Here is a 23,255-nt window from a genome sequence, read left to right on the forward strand (position 1 = left end):
TGTCTTAAAATCTCTAAAATAATTCAAATCAAAATTTGGAAACGAAGCTTATTTAAAAACACTAAAAGTAGGGTAAGTGCATAGTGGTGTTAGTACCAATAGTAGTTTTAGTGGACTATAATCCTATCTCTACAACGAAATAGCGATATTTGTTCTAGCATCAAATGTTCTTTCATCTTCTACGGAGCGTTCAAAAGTTAAACCTTCCCACTCCGTAATAAACTAAGGCTCCAAAATTAATATTTTCCAGACAGGTTTAATATGTTGGATTTCTTAGGAATATATAAAGAATGCCATGATTTCCGTAATACTATAAATCACTGGAAAATACATTGGCCTATGAGTATCTCCTTTTGAAATATACTTCAAAAATAAATTACATTCAAAATATATTTAATATTTTCCAAGTTTTCTATACTAAGTTAGGTACATGATACCACAACTGTAGGAACCATCCAACAAGTATAAGAACAAACGACTAGGATGAAATAAATGCTTTTTTAGTAAATTTTTTATGGTGTGCGGTGAAAATAGAAGCTTTTCAGAAGAATTATGGTATTTCGATCATAACTGGTATAAATATTTAAAATATTGTGTTCTTGACACTTACAAATTGCATCATATTGTGTTAGCTACATGACTAAATGCACCACCATTGATACCATTACCCTATTGTACAAACAAAATCACTCATATCAAACATTCGCAAAAACGGTATTAAATTTCTTAAAACAGGATAAATAAAACCATAAACAATTAAGACTTGATACGTTACATTGAAAACCAAATCAGTCACCAGCTTTTCGCTTTTAAATAACATTCTCAGATTTTACTCCCTTGAGAAATAATTCCATTTGACTTTTTTGTACATATGATTGACGTTTTTTTCTGTGCAAAATTTACTTTATTACGAGTCTTTAAATGAGCGTGTGGCAAAACAAATTAAGTTTAAAAAAATTGAAATCATCGCGGAGTTCATCGGGAGTATACTGTATTTTTCTCAGCGGTATTTTCCCAGACCGGCGTCCAAAATAGTTCCACCTATCGTAGGTTTCGGTGGCAGCTATCAGTTTACAGAAGGTGCGAAAATTTTCTTCGTCAAATATTGTCTTTCTCGTCGATGGCTTTGCTTCCATCGGAACTCAACTCGGGGCCCCGCTAGGCGAGGGGTGGACGTTTTGTATGCTCTGAAACTCCGCTGTGCGTACACTGCTGGACGATTAGCAAACAGATGATAAACGGCAGTAATCTCTTCCGCCGCATTGCTTCGTTCGAACGGCACTCGTGCTAATCTTACGTGCTCCAAACACCCCAACACTACTGTGACCGTAAACCAATAATTGAAACCGATTTGCTATGCGAAAAGAGAAATTGATAAATTCCTCAGTACGGTCGTGTGTGATAGCTCTGGACAGTCGTTGGTTTTGTCCTTTTATTTTGGTTGTACTCGTTAACAACTGATCGATTGTTACAACGGAGACATGGCGTTGGAATTTGGCAATTGAAGATAACGTTTGCGAGACGGCTAAGGAATCGCCCAGCAGCAGCAGCAGGCAGTGGCGGCTACAAGATGTGTTATCGGATGTGTGTTCCCCGCATGTGGTGGGATGGTGAGAGTCGTGTTCTATTTGTCCAATTGTAGACTGCCGTGTTTTGTGACTCAGTGGAAAGGCAGCGAAACGATAAGGCGCTTGTTGAAGTGCGGTTCCCCGAAATAAGGAGAACTGCCAGCTGGAGGCTGGCTGAAACTTCGGAACAACGGACGATAATGCACACTTCTCGGTATTTAGTTATTGCTCATCAAGCGCAAACATTTTACTACTGACCTCTGCTACAACTGCTGATCGTTTGCTTATCAGTATATAGGGGTCGCTTGCACTCCTCCTGAGAGGTTCGTTGGTATTGGACGTGGCAATTCCTGTGACATAGGTTTTCTCTGTTTGTATTAGAAGACATGCAAAAGGAAAATTCGTTCCATATCGTGAAGTATTTTGAAGACGACACGCGGAAGCCCACAGGGTGGAATGAATCGAAGTTTAATTTTGTCGTGTAATAAACCTGAAAATCGGAGATCCCATTTGCACACGTACACCGCCACCATCACCTCGACAGCTGGCCGGTTCCGGGAGCATCGCCGCTTCGTTTGTGCGTAAATTGCGATGATGATGCGTTTATCAGCAATTTCCTGTGTCACACAGCGTGTGGTGCTCCCTCGCGTCGGACCAGAAAATGGTGAAATTATGTTTACCACCCGCCTGCGCGCCCGCCGACGTCTGGCATCGCAAGCTGCCTGCGGGCGTCGTCACAAACCTACCACGGGGCGGTACTTATTTGAACAGGTTTTCACCAACCTTCCACCGGAGGTTCATAAGAGGGCACAGCAGGGCCCGTTCTAGTTTCGGCAGTGACGGTATGATCCCCTTCCAACATCTTTATGCTTCATGGTGGACAAAAAAAAATTCATCACCCGTCTCGGTGTGTAGAAGTTCGCGACAGTACAGAGAGGCAATCAATGAAGTAATCATTCCATTTCGTCGTTCAGCGAAGCGTGTGGAAAGTGTGCCGCCCGAAACCATCGGGCGTTACCGACAGATTACCCGGGTGTATTTCTGGTTTTATTTCCTCCGGTTTTGCTGTGGAAAGGTGCGACGAGAAGCTGCGTACTTGCGACGCAATTTTACCATTAGAGGTCTCTGGCACTTGGGATGGAGGTTTCAAGAGGGGCATTTAAAAGATTAGAGCATTCGTAACTGGGTTAGAGGCGAACAGGATAACGTTATGAAAGATGGCTACTTGGGTCGATCTTTAGGTTTCTGGATAGTTGGATAAAAGCACGCTTGTTCGGAGATCCAGCGATTATATAAGGAGTTAGAACTAAAAATTAGATTCATAGCCAGGATGTTGTTTTCTAGGGAATATTTGAAGTAGAAATATTTGGATACTACAAAAAATTACTCTTATGATACAGGCGTTGCCAGCCAACATTCCCTCGAAAGCGGGAGATTTTGTCTACAACGCACTTTGTCTTGAAATAACTCATCAACGTATTAAAATGTAGCATAGCCACAATTGGTTTGTTTATTCCCTGTTTTTCGGCTGGAGACAAACCCAGATGGGTTAGAGGCAAAGTCAGATCAGTTAGGGACAGAATTTGATGAGCTATTTCAATACAAAAGGCTTTAGAGACCATAGTTGATGAGCTATTTCAATCATCGGTGGGTTAGAGCTAAACATGGCGACAAAGCTTGCATTGTGGTGTGACATTGGTTTTTGGCCTAAAGACAGAGATCTGAGTCTGTTAAAACGTAGCTTGGACATTCTATCATTGTTCCATGGATCCGTGGATTAACTGTCTATCCAATATCCAAATGCAATTTCTGGCAGAAAGAAGTGACTCTTTGGGTTTATCGTTTCATTTCCGATAGTGGACGTATGTCCAGTTCCTTGCATCCTTTGGATGTTTCGTCGAAAGCGAAAAGGAAGGTCATCAAATGAGAGGAAAATGTGATGTGAGGAAAGCTTCCAACGATCGTGGGAACCCGATGGAAAGTGTTGGGAAAGTGGAACTAAATTGGTATGGAATTGCATGGGAGACTACCAGAAATGGATCGTCGAACAGGGAGGGAGGGGGGGGGGGGGATGGAAAACGTAGGTAGCATGACTTCTCAGCGTGGAGGTGTCACTGACCGTAGCGTTTATGTTTATTTTTCCTCGTTATTTCTTTTCCGTGTGGTCATCATCCGAAGGTAAAGCCTACCGCTGCTGATAGGCGCCACGGCACGAACTGGCCTGGCGTGTGAATTTCTTGGTCACCGTTGGGTGTCGTCCATTCAGCGGATTCCATTCAACCAAAGTGTCGTTGAATGGGAAGAAGACCCCTTTCTGGCAAGTGAATGGCGGGTGGAGAGCGACGCTTTCCATTTTCTGCTGACCGGTCGGGAAAATGGAAACCGGAGCGAATTGGTCACCAAGTCACTGGGTCTGGTGGAAAATTGCCAATTCGGAATGTCCACTGGGTTTATGACTACGCATGGAAAATTGGGTGTAATGCGATATTATGAAGTTTATTTTGCATACTTGCATGGTAGTTGTTTTCTTCACTGTCCACCGCTTGTTGTTGATAGTTGTCGATTGATAGTTTGATTTAATTTGTTTACTAATGTTGTCTTTGTACATTCTGTTTTCTTTGCAGATACAGCCCGTCGCCTCTAAAGGTCAGCATTCACAAGTTTTACTGCACTTTGTTTGCATATTGATGAATCGAATGACGCCACTTTTACCATCGAAATCCATGACGTGGCGATGGATCGCGTGAAAACCTAAAGATTGTTCATCGCTGTGGAAAAGAAGTTTGGCAGTGTGTTTTTTTTCTTTTTTTAGATACTCAGCTATGACTAACCTGAACCGCTACTTTGCAGACAGTATCTCGGTCTCGGCCTTAGAAACACCGTCACCAATTCACCAGCCACGGCAGAACCGACACAGAACCGGTTGTCTCCTGCATTTGCATTTGCACGCTGCAACGCGAAAAGGCAACGACGACGCGCGTTAGGCTAGACTAGACGATGGTTTGCTGAAAACGAGTATGACGAAATCACCCTCCGACAGCGCCTTGGTGGCATTAGGAATCTTGGTTTTCGGTGAAGCCTTGCAAGCGGGTTGCTTGCAGCACGTGCTATGGGATGTCGGAAAGTGAAGCACCAAAAGCTGGTTCTGGCCATTCCCCGAATGTCGACGTTGAACGTTGCTAACGTCGTTCGCTCTGATATGCCTTTGCTTGTGGCGGGTCACTAGGTCACACCACAGCTGGCAAAGGCTGCTTTGCTCAATTACTGGCCATCCAATTACTGGGCAGCGTTATTTTTGTGCTGCCGATCGACACGTTCGTGCTGTGGAAAACAAAAGCGCTCTATGAGGAAAGGAATGGAAACTCCCGATATCTGGCGAGAAAGATTTTATCAGAGGAAGGCTATTACGGGACCTTAATGAAACGCCATCCATCAGTGGTTGGGGGAAAAATAATTTCTAGCCAACAGTCCAGCCGCCCTCATGCCTTCTGATTTGCAATAGTATCTAATGGATATACATGTGATGTATGAATATATCTTGTCGGACTGAGGAAGGTCCATCGGCGTTTTCCTCGGGCGATTAATATAGTAAAAAAGTGACATCGTAAATCACACACACACTCATCATCCTTTCGTCGCGTAGACGAAAGGGGGAGAGGGTAGAATCGTACGGCTTCCTGGTGAACGGCGTCGCTAGAAGCACCTTTTAGCAGCCGTTTGCTATCGACAACGGAAGGTGGTATCGTTCATCCGCGTTGTGGACGATTCGTTCTCGTACGTGCCACCGTTCCGGCGGTGGCTTTATCGGATGGTTGCTGTAATGATGTTTTTTTTTTTGGCTCGGTTACCACCTCCCCGTTGATGATATGATGCCGGACAGCAGCAGCGTTTGCTGATGGTGTGGAAGGGTACACGTGTGTTGATTGTTGACATTTTTCAAGTAGATAACCAACCCCTCAGCCAGTCGGCTGGCGCACCATCTGTTGTTCCATCGACACTCGTGTGAAGTTGAAGGCGGTGGTCACCTCTGAACAGGTGTCGCTGTCGGCTACGTCTGAGTCGCAGACAAAATGGCTCGGCTGAAGAATTGATGAGAGATAGTAATAGGTGTTGCTCCATCGAGAAGTGATCCGTGCTGGGCTAGCGATAGGGAAGCGGCGTGAATGGTGCCATCCGTAGGCGCTTCTCACTGGTGGTGCGAGATTTTCCAATTATTTTTCCTTCATTCCTGGCCAGTCGTTGACTCAAATCTCGTGTCTTGTGCGCTCGCTGCAATCAAAGCATATTTTTCAAGCCACTAAGAGGGCCAGAGAAAGTTGAAATACGACGGTACATAATATATACCCCCGTTGACTTGGTGATTGGAGGAAGGTTGAATATCGCTGGCAGAAAGTCACGACTCGGCCTGGTCACTCGGCTGGCCTCTCGGTGTCAGCAGGATGCTACTTTTTTTTTTGCCCACTCGGCATTCTTCGGGGTTGCGGCGGGCTTTCTGCTGCGGTTGCGGACCGTGGTCCGGCAGTGTATCTAATCAATACAGTGGACCTGTGCCCGACCTGCGTGCTCGACGGTTGTCGAACGAGAACGAATGGTGGGCGGTCGACGGGGCCCCATGGTAATGATGGTCCTCCGTCACGTAAGGGGTCCCGGGAGCATGCTTTGAATGATTGATGAACGGATGTGATCTGCCGCTCCGATGCTGCTATTGCCTCCGGGTGCGCCGACACATTCGCTTGCGGCTATGAATATACTGTGTTTTCACTTGCGCTCAAGTGCGTGTTGACAGTTTGCAGCGATAGCAATCTCTCCGGGGTTGCTCCGGTTTTCTTTTCGCTTCCTTAGCGCTCGCGCAAGCACGCACAAAGGAAGGAACGGACGGCATATGTAGTATCTGTATATTTTTAGGAGTCATAGTTTTACCCGACAGGAAAATATTGAATAGCAGGAAATTGAATCCTCCTCGAACCCCCGATCGATAAATGCTGGTGGGTCGGTGTGTGCCACGGCCAACTCCAGTATGGTTTTGCGGATTCGCGTGGTGAAGGAAGTACGCATTGCTGATGGATATTGATTGCTTCAAATCAGAACCGGCAGATAGTTATCGACTATAAAATCCTGCATGTGGATTGGAGGAAGGAATTAGTTTTAATTAAATTTTAAATATTTAGCGATACACCTTTTTCTCCACTTTGTCCCGAGCGCCAAACGATGAGCATGATGATTCATGCATATTGTCGACGTGGGATTATACGCAGGTGTGAAAAATCTTTCCATCCAACCAAGCGAAAGTATATTCCCGTTCATCCAACCCGTTCCGGTCTTGGAATCTCTAGGACCAACTTTTATGATCGATCCATTGGGACTGCGTTTTACGTAGGCGAAGATTTTCCTTTCAAGGCCAATGGGGTTGATTGCAAAACGTTGCGAAATAATGTTTGCGAAAAGACAACATCAAGATACATCTTTTGTGGATATCAATCTACTGAAATAGGAAGTCCAGTTGAAGAAAAAATTATAATTGTTCTGAATTTTTACATTTGACCATGTTGGATTGTTTTTACCCAACTGAGAGTACTTTAGCCGGGATCGCGGCATCGGCAAGAAGCCTTTCTGGTTGCAATAAAAAGAAAGAATTTACACAAAATTTGTTACACGTTTAGGGACATGGGGAAAATAGTTCCCTCCAGAGTGAACGCGTCGTATTTTGTTGTGGCGTCGCCCACCGTTGTGGTTACTGATTTATTTTTTCCTAGTCTTCCGTGGCGCGATGACCCACTTTGGGGAAAGAGAACGTCGCCCGATTCGTCGCCAGCGTCGATTTCTTCGTCGCCAGTTGTTTTTCTTTTTTGTTTGGCCACTTTCTCGCACTACACAATGGTGTGTGCCTAGCCGCTGGATGGTCGGCAGTGGGAAAGCGGGAATGGAAGATCATTTTGTTTGGTGTTTTTTTTTTCACGTCCACTTTCTGTCGCTAAGTCCCAACCAAAGGTTGCGCCCGGAGCGGTCGGTAAAACCGTTTGTTCGATGAAGGCAACGGTCCAGAAGGGCTCCTTTCTCTCTTTCTGGAAGAAAATTAGATTGGGAAGCAAAAAGTAAAAAAAAAATCATGGTATCCAATAAAAATGAACCGTTGAGGGCGCCAATCGAAGGAACACAATATGGCGGCTTTTTTGAGGTATGCTTGTGGCATTGATGAGTGATTTTATTATGGCGCTTCCAGTTTGTATGCCTTGTCGTGGTAATGCTTTAACTTTCCTTCAATTATTCTAAGTTTTGTTGGTGCTTATTACATTCTAAACTGAATCTTTTATACGTCTTTTCAAAGTCAATTATGTTGACTTGTCACATTTTATTTTTATTCGTTTCTTTTTATATGAAGTTAAAGCCATTTCTCATAAATGCCTCTTACATGTTCAACGAACCAAGAATGTAGAATTACTTCTACTAATAATAATAAGATTTTACTATCTCTAATACCCCGTGTCGATTGATAAGCCTCGTTGTTCGTTGAACGTAGCGGCCTTTTCCTTCAATTCCTCTCTTTCAATGTTTGATCAAGTTGATTGTACAAATGTAAAACAATACTGTGATCCGCCTCGGTCGGCAACCGTTCTTATCAGTCCAGCGAGCAATTAACTGGTTCTTGAATTAAAGAAAAAAACAGAAATCAAACAGCAGGAAACTTTCCATCAATCACATCTATCAAGCCAAGTACACTGGTGCATCTCCAGCACACGCATCCGTGTGACCTCGGTTTCTTCCAACGAAAAGGAAGTACGTAACATCCAACCCTTTCCCAGGGGAAGCTTGACTTGACGTGGCCGGAGGAAGTCGTACGCTGAGTACGTTTATTTTCGCCCAAACTGCCGGTAGCGGTGAAAGGTAACAAAGTTTATTGATTTAATTTCCCTTTCCGCAGTGTCCCAAGGGCGTCGTGACGTAGCAACTATAGGGAATCGCGTCTGCGAGGGAATGGGAAAACCCGAGCGCTCGGTATATGACGCGTAAGAAACTCACCATTTCTGGTAAAAGAACCTCCAGAGAAAATGGTTTTCTCCTTTCACGAAGGAGGTTTGGGCATTTGGAGTATTTCTAGCTTCGAAAGCAAAATGGCTGATTTCTGTAGATAAATTCTAGGCTAAATGACGTTTCATCTAGCCCCTAGTCAACACGTCAACAGGTGGCACAAAACACTTCACCGTCGCCTTGTCGATTGGCTGGGACTGTTGAGTTTCCTTTAAATTGAGGTAATCAAAAATGCAACCTCGCCTTCTTAAGTGCAACCGGTGCTTTGTTGGCCTGCAGTAAGTGCGCGTGATTCGCGCCAGATGGAAGTTAGAACCCATTACTAGCAGTACGCTTCCGTCACGAGGTCGGGTCCCGCGGATAATCGGTGACCAACGAAACACTATCGGTGGAAATGGTGGAGGAAACGTTCGCTTTTCTGTTTGATGGAAAGGTCCCGGCGATTGTCCGACGCTCGTTAGAGTGGAGTGTCGTGTAGAATTGGACTAATTGCTGTACAGAGTGAGTGATGGCTATGGGGCTTATGTTTTGTTCGGGCTAAGGGCGTTGGGTTTGTGCTCCTGCATTTCTTTGCTTTTCTATTCGTTAGATTTGTTTTCTCCTTGGAGTGGTAAGACTACAAAGTGGGGAAAAGTTTGAATATCCCACTTCGTGTGAAATGAGTCCCACGAGCGACCTTTGACAATGGTGTTTACAAAAGGCACTTGAAGGCGGTGATAACACGCGGTGACGAGAACGCAAGCGCCGCATTAGTCCGCCGTATCACAGCTGTGCTAGACTGTCCAACGTGACTATCATTTCTCCGTTACGCAAATGGTGCATCCATAAAAACAAATCAACCAATGATTCACACGGTCCACAAGGCGTATTGCTGTACATTACCTTTCGAAAATGGAAATTACGAGATCGTAAAAAATAGGTCTTGTTTATACGCTCTTTGAAGTGGTTCTGAATCACATTCTGTTGGTTTGAAGCAAGAATAAATATTTTATTGCGACTCAGCATATCATTAGCTACAGTTACGACTTCCTCGATGATAAGAAAGAGTATAACTTACAATCATAGCAGATAGATGTTGGGTTAGGGAGTAGAAAAGAAATCTCAATAAGAAATTTTTAGAGTTGTGTAATTCAGATTCAGATTCATGAATGTGAATGATTCTTTGTTTTTTAGAGATACATGAATCTTATAATGAAATATTCTCGAATTCTTTGGAATTTTGGATTTATCAACTGATGAAAAGTGATGAGCAAAAATTTAGTATTCAGATGGACCCCTTTTGTTTTTTGTTCGCATGATCCACGGCAATGAAAGAATCATGGAGATTCGTGAAAGATCCATGAAAGATTCATTAAGGTTTCGAAAGATTCATGCACGCTTGAACATTAGAGTCCCTAAAGATTCATGAATCTATCTGAATGCATCTTAGGTGAAAGATTCATATGAATGAATTTCGCCAAAAGATTCATTAGGCACAACACTAGAAATTTTAACCCAAACGACTAATACTAATTTGTAAAAACTCCCTTTTAGAAATGGGCATCATTTGTAGTTCACGAAATGACTAACGATTAAAAAAGGAAGTGGCATTGCTCAATGGAAAGCTTATTTAATTGATTTCTCACATTAGGAAAAACGCATTTTAAATCATTGTTTGTGGGATAAATCTTCGGAGTTGATTGCCGCAATGCGCTACCAAAATCGCCTCTTTCGCCTAATGCAATTTCTTCACCAAATGCTTACTACCGTAGACACGAGACACAAGAAACGATGCAGCTGTCACACTCTGATGGACGCCAGCCGTTTGGGCGGTGTTGTTGGGGTGTTGTTATTATTTGGGTTTCCGCTGCCAGCTCACATTCTTCCGCCAAGCCGTTATCGGTCCGCGACCCTCCTCGGCTCGGATGGCCATGATGGACCAAAAGAGATGATGAAGAAACACGGTCCTCTCTGCTTTTAGCTGAGAACGAGTGCTATTAAGTTTTGAAAAAGGCGGGGTACCACATGATGGCGAGGAAAGGTCCAATCTGACGGCCGATGGGAAAAAGTATGTTTATGTTTTCCTTTCATCGGAAATGCAGAAAAAAAAGCGAAACCAGGCTTGGCAAGTGAAAGGGAGGCGAGAGTAGTGACATGGGATTGTTTCTTGAGAAAAGTGTGTCTTAAATAACCCGCAAGTAGTGAATAGATGGCCAAGGACCGATTAAGCGTCCCCAAGACAATTGATGTTTGTTTTAAATCTGTTTAAATGCGGTAAGGTTGTCGGATTTTGAAATGAATTATTTGTTCAGCTTATCAAAGAATTCTTGTCGAAGTTTACTACTCAACATAGTAAATGTGTAATGTTTCAAACGTTTTCAATTAGAAAACCTTTTTCTGGGGTTCTCCCAGTGAACAAAAACACGAATACACATCATTCGAAATCGTCCTCCCTTGGGGTTCTTGTAACGATTTCATCAGTGACCCCCTGCAACGGCACAGATTAGTCATCGTAACGCCACTGTTGCGTCTGCCAGCGAACGGAAAAAGGCGTTACGATGCCCGGGATTTTCTTGCAGTTCGGTGAGGCTCGGTTGGTGGCAATCGAGTCATGCCGAACCCGCAACCAAAAGACGCAGTGTGCGTGTTGCATCTGCCTGGCACGTTCTTCGCAACAACTCTTAGCACAACGGCACGCCTTAGGCATCGGACTCTCGGGCAAGTAGTGCGGTGGTGGTGCTCAAGTGAAAAAGAACGCACTCTTTCCAAGCTGGCGACCGACGTCTTTCACGAGCGAGATTTAAATATGAATCTGACACGTACGTAGCAGAAAGGAACGGGCTTGTGTCGCCTTCTGGGAACTGGGCGTCTTAACTCGACGCACGAATGGAGAATCGGCTTTAATGTGATCCTGTACCTTCCATCTTGTCGTGCATGCTAATTATTTTTAGCACACTTCAAAATGGGAGCTTCGAACATTAGCATGACTCACTAAAAGGCACAAAGTTGTTGAAGAATTAACACTTATTTTCTCAAACTGTTTTACATAATATCCACAGCATAGCACAAAAAAGGTTATTGAAAAAATGATCGTGTACAACTTTAGTTTTAGTGAGTTCTGTATTTTTACTAGAAGCTTTCATACTTGAATCTTTCTATAAATGTTTGACCATTTCGCTTCCAATCGCCATTCTAATTACCATTCCAAGCAGAACCTAAAACTAACGAGAACCGGTATTTCAATTACATTCGTGTTCAATTTCCGTTACAATGACATGATCAACTAGCGCTTTTCGTTTTCTTCAAATGAAATCCGGTGAAGAAAAAATAAGAGACTAAAAAACTAGAGACCGTTAACAGAAACAAAGGGTTTTTCTTCCTCACTAACCGTGGCTAGTTTTGCTACGCAAGATTGAAATGCTCGTGCTAGAAGGGAATTAGATTCGTTGTTTCCACCTATTGGCTTTGAACACATTCCTGAGGAAGGAAACGTCACGGTACGATCGCGTTCAAATCCCTCCTGCGTCAGTTCTTTCTATGAGTCATATGTGGATGCCGGTTTCTGGTCGCGACAGCCTACACACATGTAGTAACGTTTGATGTTTCGGCGATAGCATGACGGGTGTATCTATTGCCACCACCGTTATGGTACGACGGCATGTTGCTGTTCAGTTGGTTCGAAGAATTTGAGTATGAAATTAGACAAAGAGTGAGTTTTCTAGGGTGATTTGCACATCTTAAACATTATGTTTTACACTGATTTCATTTCCTTGTTTTAAAAAAAAGGCTTGAGATAATATTTAATATAATCGAAATGAATCTTGCGCATTCATGCGTACCCTCTGCTGTGTTCTTCTATCAGTTTTGCAGTTGCGTAAGTTGTAAAATATTGATTATTTCTCGCACTGCGACGTTTTCTGTGGTTTAATGACTGAATGATGTACTTTTTACGAGTCGAGTTGGTACAACTTCATGCCTCAGCAGCTCGGAAGTTAGTAAAGGATACGACTACGCAAATATGAGTTGGTATTCCGTTTGCGAATATCCTGCAGTAGAAGACCAACCTTAAAACAGGGCATTGTGAACACAGGGCCTAGAAACGGCATTGTAAAGTGCCTCTCTTCGCATCATAAAGCTTCGCATCACTGCTACGGAATGGCGATAAAACACAGTAACTAATGACATTGACGGATCGCCAAACGAACACGAGTCCACAAGTTCATGCGATGAAGAAGAGGAGCAAGGCTAAATGAACGAAGGTACTAAAGACTGGTGAAGGCAGACGAATGGGTTAGGTCCATCAAAGAGTTGCACCCCTTACTCCGTTGCGGATGTGCGGAACTTTATAGCGAAAACTCGTCAATGGTGTTTGATGTTTCTTTCAGTTCATTGTTATCTTTACAATTCACCATTGAAGTGGTTCAAATGATTAACTGGTTTTTTCTCTTTTGTCTTTTTCTTTATCTATGTAGGGTTGATCTGAACACCGCTTCAAAGCGGTCGCAAAACTCACTGCCCCTCCAAAAGAAACCAAAGTGGCCAAGCTCAAAGTCTGCCATTCGTAAGCAACGGAACCACCTGAAGACACACCTCCTCCCATCCTCTGGAAGGAACGCGAGCTAGAGTAGTGTCCACCTTTATCAACGCTCGATCACCAAAACACCATCAACCACAAACAACATGGCGACCGTGTCGCGGCAACAGATGCTCAGCGTCGTCCCCCTATTGCTCATCCTAGTAGTAGCAGTAGCGCTAGTGCAGGCGGAACCGATCCTGAAGATCCGCTCGACTGATTTTTCCCGCTTTAACGAATCGAGCGCCGAGTTTGTCAGCTCGAGGTCGTACAATGCGCGCGGCATGGCACCGCTGTACGAGATCACTAACCATGTGATCAATTTGTTCGTCGACGAATATCCCATTCCGGAAGGTAGGTCGTCGTAGTGGTGTTGCTCGTTGGGTGAACTAAACTTTGACCTGATTTTGTCGTTTGTTTTTCTCCCCTGTTCCGTAGGCTACATCATCGTCGGCGAAGGTACGATCCAGGCTGGCCCGAACGTATCCGACAACAGCTGGGGCCCACTGTTGAAGCAGTACTGGGCGATCCTGCTGGTGACGGCGATATGCGTCGTCATGATCGCGCTCATGCCCATCATCGGCCTGTGTTTGTGCTGCTGCCGGTGCTTCGGCGGATGCGGTGGCCGATCGCAACCGTTCGACAAGAAACATGACACTTGCCGTCGGGCAATCTTGGGCTTCCTGTTGATCTGCTCCACCTCTGCTTTGGTGTAGGTTGATGTGCGCTACCTCAAGGGGGGAACCTCATTAATATTCTCTCTCTTTCATCATCTACCAATGACACACAGGTTCGGTGTGGTGGTTGCGTTCGTGACCAACAGCTACATGCAGCACGGTGTGGAGAACATCACCACTTCCGCCCGGCACGGTGTGCAGGACACCCGGCAGTATCTGCAGACCACCTCGATGCACATCGACCACGTGCTGAACAAGAACTATCAGGAGCTGAACGCCGACCTGAAGGCAATGCTCAACGATGCCTCGGACAACATTATCCGCCGACTGGAGGAAGAATCGAAGGCGGAGAAACTGACCGCACTGTACGAGTTTGTCGAGAAGCTTCCGGGCATCCGGAAGAGTCTTGAGCAGATGAAGCAACTTACCAGCGATCTGCGCATCACCGCATCCCAGCTAAATGATGGTGAGTGTTGTGGGAGGATGTTGTTTAAGCTGTGAGAAACGACCCGGCCATCTAACTGATAATACTGTTTTTTAGGATTGCGAGGCGTAAAACGGGAGCTACTGACGTCCCTGAACAAATGTGGAACCCCGGAGTGCAGCAAAGTGATGGAGGACTACAAGATCGGCCGCCTGAATGTGAACGGAATCGATTACAACTCGGTAAGCATACGGTGCTGTGCAGGAGGAAGGCACAACAACTGAACCCGTTGTTGATGCTCTCAATCGCGGTGACGCTTGTGTTGGTGATGGTGGTGGCGGCGACCCGGTGATGTATCAATATTTCTGGTTGTATGGTGTGGTTTATCTAGGTAGAAGGCTGAAAAGGAAAAATGCATCAGACGCTTTCAATTTCCAGAGGATAGTTTTATCCAAATGGAAAATGAGCTACATCTTAGCCGAGATTGATTTCCGTCGCTTTTTAACCAGGAACGAGCAAAAACCCAAATTTAACGGGACCAAGTGTTCTTGGTTGGCCGACTTGTATGCCGTGGTAGGCCGTTTTTTTACTGTTTTCGTAACAAATGTGTTGTTTTTGCAACTGAACTATTTAGTAACCCTTCCGCAAAACGTGAAGTTATGGTTGCCTGGGCACCTCTAAACTCATTGTTTGTGGGGTCTTTCTTGTGACTGAAATCAACTTTTCGGAATACTGCCCCACGCGATAACTTCGGATCCACTCGAAGTGGTTTTATTCAACACCACCTTCTCGTTCATTTGATTGGCTTTCGCGATTCGATTCGCTCTTACTCCCGCTTTCTTTAGTCTGTGTCGATTAATGGACTGTATTTGTTTGGAGGTTTTTTTTTTGCTTTTCTCAAGATTCTATTTTGTTTCCTTCCTGTGTTTTCGACGCTCTACGCGAATCAAACACTATCCCACTCACTCTTACACACTCCATTCGAATACACTAAATTTCAGCTCGCCGCATCATTCGACTGTGACCTCATTTTGAGTTGGCTGATGGCTGCGAAATTCATGCTGCAGCCACTAGCATGGTTTTCACGAATTTGGCACAGCTATCAACCAATCTCTTCGATTTCTTGCTTCCACCCATCGCTTACCCATTCTTCTGGGCTGATTTGCCACCTTTTTCACACGTCATTTCCTACAGACAGAAGCAAGCCATGTTTTAATTTGCCATCATTGCCATTTTGCCATTGCTCACTACCATAAACCACAGGCTTATGGGGGGAGAGACCCAAGGGGGGAAGGGATACGTTAACACCATCCAAATAACAACAGAAAGTAAATAATTCAATAAAAGATCATCCTATTCTTTCTCACCACCACCTTCACCACTCCACCACCGTAATGCGTTTAAACACTAACCCACTAACTCCAAATATTCAAACTCTCAACTCAACCGTTATTCATCCTGGACATATATGTTTTACCACCGTACATATTCTCATCATCGAAACAGATACAAGACAGATACTTCCCGCGGGTAGGTGGTTCTTTCGGCTCTCTTTTTTACTGCTAGTGTTGACTTGTTTGTGTTGTGTTTTTGTTCTGTTCTGTTTGTTTACTTCAGTTTTTGTTTGTCCCTCCTATGGAACCCTTGATCCAATCGTGAATCATCGAGACCATGTTTGTAAAACAAAAGATATGTTGCTGGATCAACGATTGTGGTGTGTTTCATCTTTTTTTGGGGATGTTTTGTTTTATGTACCGTAGTTTGCGCTTACACCACTGTCCGTTGGGCCAGAAATGTATTCATCCGACAGAGATTAGTGTTTGCTGCTATAATATTTTACATTATTACTCCTAAAACCTTCCATATTTTAATACCGTATGGCTGTTTTGTATTTGTGTGTGTGTGTGTGTGTGTGTGTGATATTACCTGCAAAATATATGTTTAAAAATTGTGAAAAGCACATTGAAAAGCATATTGGCCTTCCAGCGTAACATAGGAACAATCGGAGGAATCGGTCTGAGAGGACTAATATCATTTCATACAACATACTCTGCGCATTTTACTATTGCATTTTTTATGTTTGAAAATTCCCAGTGTGTGCGCACCAAGAATTTGATTTTTGTGTATAAATGTTCATGCAAGTGTTTATTTTTCTATTCAATTAAATATATTGCCATTTTTCAGTTCCCCGTTGTGAATGTGCTTGTCGGATAATATTCGCTAATCCCATGTGTGCTATTATTTTTCCTCCAGCTGCCCGATTTATCCGAAATCATCGACAGTGTCAAGAAGCTCACGGACAGCAGCCTGGGCAGTGCGATTCACGACGGTGTCAAGCAGATGGACCAGCTCAAGGAAACTCTCACGCAGACCGTCTCCTCAACCATTCCGAGGGTGGAACTCGCCACAAATTCGACTGGCAAGGCAATCAAGGAGGTTTCGGACATGATGACGACGCGCCTGACTAATATTGGTGACGTGCTGGGTAACAACTCCTTCCGTCATTTGGACACGGCCGACGACTACATTACGCAGTACAGCATCTACCGTTACTATGCCGGGTTGGGTATTAGCTCGGTGTTGCTGCTGATTCTCATCTGTCTCGTGTTCGGTTTGCTGTGCGGAATCTGCGGCAAGCGGCCGGACGGCTATGGTGACGATTGCTGTAACAAGGGTGCCGGTGGCCGGTTCATGATATTGTGAGTGGAGCAGCTGCAGAATAAGCTTCAGGATCTTCAGGGATGTGGATGTTTCATTGTTTATTTGTTGCATTTTTCCTACAGGGCGGTCACCATCATATTCCTCACGTTCTCGGTCATCCTAGCCGTGGCGCTAGCATCGTTCCTGATTGGTACCGTGGCGCGGCGGGCCGCCTGCGATTCGCTCCGTGATCCGGCCGACGATCAAATCATCAACTACATCGATGAGTTCATCAACCTGAACCGTCTCTACTCGGAGCTCCGCGTGCAAGTGGAACGCTCCAAACCGAAGCTACTGGCCAGCGATACGACTGAGATCGAGAAGATTCACCTCGGTGCAATGATTGCGGCCTGTCAACGGAACGAGTCGATTTATAAGGTGCTGAAGTTGCACAACTTTGTCGACATTCGCTCGATAAAGAACTTACCGGAGGAAAGTGGCATCATGGGCGCGCTCGATGAGCTTACGAATTCAATCAAGATCGACCGGGTCTCGATACTAACGGAGGAAGCGCAAAACGATATCGAAACGTTACGTAATTCGAAATTAAATGACTTCGACGTGGATAAATTTACGGATAATGTACGTATAGACCCGATGTCCTAGGCTTATACAATCGTGTCTCAGCATTTACGGATTTCTGTTTTGCCAATCTTTTTGTACTGTTTTAGTTGACCTTCAATATAACCGAGTATAACTTGAATGAGATCGCCGAAAAGCTGCGAGAGGTTGCAAATAAGGTACTGCCCGGAAAGGAAATGAACGACATTAAAGTGAACCTGAAAAATCAAGCGCTCCACCTGTCTTCCTATCAGGTATATTTCGATGTCCTCAAATTGAGCTGGGGCAAAGATTTGTCACTCTAACGCTATATTTGCTATCATTTCAGACGAATCTCGTCGATCCGATGATCGCCTCGACGAATCAACTGATCAAACTGTCCACCGATCTGGACAATAAATTGAAGTTTGGCGAAAGGTCGTTCTCCGATGCCATCGACAAGTTCCTGACGCAGATCAAGGATGCGGAAAACTATATCAACGCGAACGGCAATGCGTTCGTGCATAACATCACGCTGGAGCTGGTGACCGGGTTCACTGAGCAGATATTTGCCTACATCAATCTGGTGGTTGATTCCACGCAGAACGATATCGGTCTGTGCGGACCAGTGCACAATGTCTACCAGTCGGTCATTGTGGCGTCCTGCAATCGCATCGTCGATCCATTCGTAAGTTTTGGCATAAATTTATTGTTGTATGGTGTGCGCCCCTTTTTCTAAACTGTTTTTCGATCTTCTAAACAGAATGGATTCTGGGCTGGAGTCGTCTGGTGTCTGCTGTTGTTCCTGCCATCGATCATATTCGGTGTGAAGCTGTCCACGCTGTACCAAAAATCGGACCCCTATCCCGGGCCGATGGTGGAATCGTAAGTGCCAAAGTCCAAAGATCTTCCATGCTTATATTTATGCCAGAGATTAAAGTAGCTACTACGCTGATTGTCAGTTGATCTCCAAAGATTTTAGTATAGTAGTTGTGACCAAACTTCGCCAAAGTAGACTAGTAGAGTACATTTAGTTTTGGGTAACATTAAGTTTAGATGTTGTCTAGCATTTGTAAAATTTTCGCTTTTCGTTGAGTGAGCATCCAAATTTTGTTTTTATCCTTTGAGATAGGTGTTCAATGCATGCATGTCCTTTGCAACGCCACTAATAAATAACAGTATTACCGAGTAGTGCATGGCAGCATCAATTTCGTTCCACCCCACCATCGGATGAAGAGAGAAAGAAACGTCGTCGAATTTATTTGTTAATCAAACGCATTCCATCGGCTATTAGACTGAGTAGTTATAAATAGAGTTCTTTTTGGTTTTTGGTTTTGGTAAGTTTGATATGTTTCTGTTTTTTGTTTTATAATTCGTCTGTGTAGTTGTTGTGTTCTTTCTTTCTTCATCTCTTTGCATGTCTCAATTTCAATCTTCCCATGTGTTCTTTAAGCATCTAACCATGAATTAATATTCGCTTTGTAATTGCATGAATAAATTGTTGTATGTGCTTTAACAGATTATTAAACGATGCGCAAATTGGTTTAAAAGACAAAAAATGAAACGCGAATATGAACCCTAAGCTAGTACTTGCAATTTCCAATGTTCATGTCAATGTGTAATATTTCTTTCATTGCCATGATAATTCGGGTTTATAAGTGTTAGCTTAAGGTTTAGTAAGCCTGCTTTAAAAAGATTGCTTTAAAATACATTGTTAAGACTTCTAAAGGTGCTATGCGGTCATTGTTTAATTTTTTCGATATGTTAAAGCACGTTTTACAATCCGTAGTTGTTGGTTCTAGCATAGGTAAGTTTTTTGTGCTTTGAAAAAATAAAAATAAAAATACGACAAAACAAATGTATACACACAAACTCATCCTTTGTCGTGAGCGCTGTTGTCACGAAGTTTTGATTAGTTCCCTTTTTCCGATGATGATAGTCTTTTAGGTTAGCTGTAACATCGTTAGGTGCACAGCGCAGTTCACGATACAATTTGAGTTCAATTCAAAATCAACACTTTTCGGCATTCTGAAGTGTTCGCAAATTATGACACCTTTTTTGGACCTGGAACACACATGCTTGGAGGAGTATGGAAGAAACAGCATTCAATCGTTCTTCTTCAATTTACTCAGCCTGACTCGTGAACTGTAGAACCCTTTGCCTTTCGTTCATGTTCGATGTATGGGGAATGTGGTCCAGTGTTGGAAATCAGCAACAATTGCACGCCGCCCGGTTGAGATTTGCACTCGCGTTGGCAAGAGATACATTCGTTCAGCAGTTCATAACTTTGGTTCGTTGTGTTTTCTCATCTCATGTTCCGTTGAACTTTTTTTTCCTGCTCCTCCGCTGATGAACCGCACCAAGAACATGCTCGGTTTGCTCCTATCATAATTTCCTCTCTCATGTAGAATCTTTAATTTTGTGTTCTAAATACCTAGTTTGGTTGTGTTGGTTTCTTTTCTGTTACGGTTTGCGGAGTGTTAAAAATGCGCCAACAAAATGTAAAACATGCGCATTTTTTTCACCGTTTTAAAACGATTGTGCAAGTGTGTTTGCGTGTCTGGTGGTGGTGGTTTGGGATCGAATGTGATTTTTTATGTTTGTGGTATTGTTTTTCTTCTTGTCATTTTCCGTTCTCATTACAGTGAGTATCTGTACGATGCCTACACCGAGCGTGATAACATTCCTCTTGCGAGGTAAGTCCTCCCCATCCCCTCCCTCTCAGTCACTTCGCCATTTGTTGTACTGATGCGGCGAATCCACAAATCTTGCAATGACTATCAGATCAGCTCAAAGGGAGAGAAAATCAGTTCTTACACCTTCAAAAAGGATATTTTCGCTTTTTCCTATGGGAAAACAACCAGCGTCGGTCGCTTGTAATCTTTATTCCTGTTTGTGTCGGACACATTTGTGCGTTAAAATAAGAACGATCTTTTGTTAATCGCCTGCGTTTTCTGTTATTTGTTTGTTCGTTTTGGATCTGTTACCTTGGTTTTGTTTGCAAATTTTTCTTTATGTTCCGTTAACTTGACGTTTATTGGCGCCGCCAATATAACTGCTGGCTATGTCTAACAAATGGTATGAAACAATTTCTCACCATGAAACAAACAAAAAACTATATATACTCTCCCGAAAGTATTGTATTGTACCCGTACCTATATCGTAGTGCATAATTGAAATATTAAATTATATGCATTGAATGACTTATCATACACACATATTCCATGTAAACCTGCGCTCCCTGCGTTCACCAACGTTTGGGCGTAGTTATGCTGTTGATTTTATATTAATGTTCGCTTTTACTTCTATTCTCACTCCGTGGGGGAAATTGTTGTGCTTTCAGTGGACCGAAAAACAAGCGCCGCAAGAAGCAGGATCGACGCCGCGAGTCACGTGATCGACGGGAAATCTATTATGAGGAGGGTAGTCCGTCGCATAGTCGCGATCCACGGTACAACGATATGGCCCCGAAGTAAGTAAAATTATTAATTTAACTAAGTGTACTCATCCGGTCGGGCAATTATCAATTAAGCTAAAGGTGACGGACCGTTGTTTTTCTTATTTTAAACTCTGATGATGGCGAAGAGTGTAAAATTTTCTTCGAAATCGTACCAACCGCACCTACACAACCAGATTATACCGTACACACAATACACAATAGCGCACATTTCCATATGGCCATGCATCGATTGTAAGAATCCATCATTATCAAGCATATACATACGCATAAACGTATTGGTTTTTGGAAAGGCCGTAATCATTATGGGGTCCACATTGCCAGTTAACGGTCTGCATCAACCTCCTGTGGAATATTCTGTGATATTTCGACCATCCATGTGATGCGCTAGAGAAAGATCCTTTAGTGATGACGTTGTATTTTGTATTAGAATAGAATGTACATGATGAGTAGAGTAGCGCTAGGGTAGGAGTCCTTCGTCGATCCTTGGTAGAGTACAGAGTTTTTGTGTAGCTCGATTGAGACCACCCAACTTACCGTTGAATGCTAACAAACACAAACATATGAAGCGACTTCGGAACACCCGAGCCTAGCACTGCGTGAATCTGCCTCACCACCACCACAACCGTTCATCCCAAAACCGGGCCTCCATTACTATCGGTCCATGCTGTTCACAGCTTCAACAATTTAACACTTTGACAGACAAGAAACGCATCCATCAGTGGTCGGGTAAAGTGGACACGAACTGGTCGCTAACCGCCTGCCCTCTCATCTTTGTACTTCCGAACAGTGCAGAGACCCAAATCCCTTCTATACTAACCCATAGTGGCAGTGAAACGGCGACATCTTCTTCCCCACCTGCACCACTAACAAGTAACAATCACCACCACCAACACCACCACCACAACTTCCACCAGCGGCATCACTCGACTCCCTTGCCAATGTCGCTACCGATGACGCTGACCGCGGCGTCGCAAGAGTCACCGGAACACGTGGAGAAGGTTCCCCGGTCCTCCTACGTCGCGTTCCAGACTCCCCTGCCGGACGGTGGCAAGCCATCCTCGTCGTCGTCCTTCCATCTGTCAACGCAGCAGCCCGAAAGTGGCTCACCGAACCGCAGGCTCAGCCGTCTGTTCAGTCAAAGCTTCTTCGACGACTTTCAGGCGGCCCTGAAGCAGTACGATCACGAACGGCAATCATCAGCCGGCGTCGGCGGGAGCAGTGGCCGAGTTGGCTCGTCGGATTTGCTCACGGTGGAGGTGTACGGTGGAAGCGGCGGACACCACTCGTACTTACCACCGTCCGCCATCCAACCGTCCCATCCGCACCCGGGTGGTCTGCAACACCATCACCAACACCTGCACCACCAGCGTACGGCCAATGTCAGCCGGAGCAATAGCAGTAGCGTGGGCTCGGTCCGGTCGATGGCGTTGGTGCCAACGAGGACCCCTTCGCCGTTGGAGTTTCGTACCATGTCGTTCCGGAGGCCCCGCTCGTTGGCCAGTGAAGAGACGACGGGGAAACATTCGTCATCCCGTGCCGACAGTGGCTACGAAAAGTACTAACACGACGCCCCGCCTGAGGCTAACAAAGGCATTTCAAGACTGAGAAGTGGTCGGCGACCAGCAGGAAGCAGCAACCGGTGGCAGGTTCCCTAAGATCCGCTCGTGTATGTTTTGCCCTCATGCAGTTCATTTCGATCATCCGTGCTGTTGTTGCGTAGCTGTGTTAATGTCGTTCGTTCCCTGTGTTATACTGTCGCCTCTTTCCTTAACCTACAGTAACGCACATAATGAAAAGTGCACATTCCAGTTTTGTCTTTCTCTCCGATCTTCGATGTATTTAATGTTCAAATCATCGAAGTCAGTATCCAATTGATGATTTTAGTTTACGAAAAATATATAAATTGGCAACATTTTGACGTATCTGGCCATTTTTGTAATAACATACGCACCGGATCATTTGATCAGATCATTTGAACATTGTATGTATACATTGCAGCTGATAGAACGTGCGGCAATCAGAACAATGTGCTATAAATATATTCGGTTTGTTTGTTATGTTAGACCATAATTTTGTTGATAAAAAATTTGAAGCCATCGCGAGATACCGACACGATCCGTTAGCTCCTCGACTGTACTGTACGACCAACAACCACCTGTAAACACCAGACAAAAAGTAAACGGGATCTCAGACCGCCAATTTAGTTACCTTTAGTTATGGAGGTTTGATAGGTCGCATCACAGTCCTTTGTAATACTCTGGTCGTCCCGTCTAGAGCATTTTTACAAATAGTCAAAAGCAAGCTGTTC

General features: G+C 44.2%; 1 protein-coding gene across 1 annotated transcript; it reads left to right on the top strand.

The window, feature by feature from the left end:
* The first annotated feature begins 13,081 nt into the window (after positions 1–13,081).
* On the top strand, positions 13,082–22,509 carry LOC131283365 (prominin-like protein). Its single transcript, XM_058312765.1, has 13 exons — positions 13,082–13,500; positions 13,585–13,858; positions 13,937–14,289; positions 14,365–14,489; positions 15,754–15,777; positions 16,501–16,946; positions 17,031–17,529; positions 17,619–17,762; positions 17,837–18,175; positions 18,251–18,372; positions 20,133–20,183; positions 20,831–20,959; positions 21,735–22,509. Exons 1-13 carry the CDS (start codon positions 13,254–13,256, stop codon positions 22,507–22,509), a joined length of 3,528 nt encoding a protein of 1,175 aa, XP_058168748.1. The 5' UTR covers positions 13,082–13,253.
* The last annotated feature ends 746 nt before the right edge of the window (positions 22,510–23,255 follow it).

This window comes from Anopheles ziemanni, chromosome 2, assembly GCF_943734765.1.
Source record: "Anopheles ziemanni chromosome 2, idAnoZiCoDA_A2_x.2, whole genome shotgun sequence".
In the NCBI taxonomy this organism is placed as follows: domain Eukaryota; kingdom Metazoa; phylum Arthropoda; class Insecta; order Diptera; family Culicidae; genus Anopheles; species Anopheles ziemanni.

What these genes read in the sequence shown, in the direction of transcription:
- LOC131283365 (XM_058312765.1), top strand. Translation starts at nt 13,254, where the DNA reads ATGGCGACCGTGTCGCGGCAACAGATGCTCAGCGTCGTCCCCCTATTG. An exon ending in TGCTCCACCTCTGCTTTGGT is followed by an intron (nt 13,859 to 13,936) that starts GTAGGTTGATGT and finishes AATGACACACAG; the next exon opens with GTTCGGTGTGGTGGTTGCGT. An exon ending in TACAACGATATGGCCCCGAA is followed by an intron (nt 20,960 to 21,734) that starts GTAAGTAAAATT and finishes ACTTCCGAACAG; the next exon opens with TGCAGAGACCCAAATCCCTT.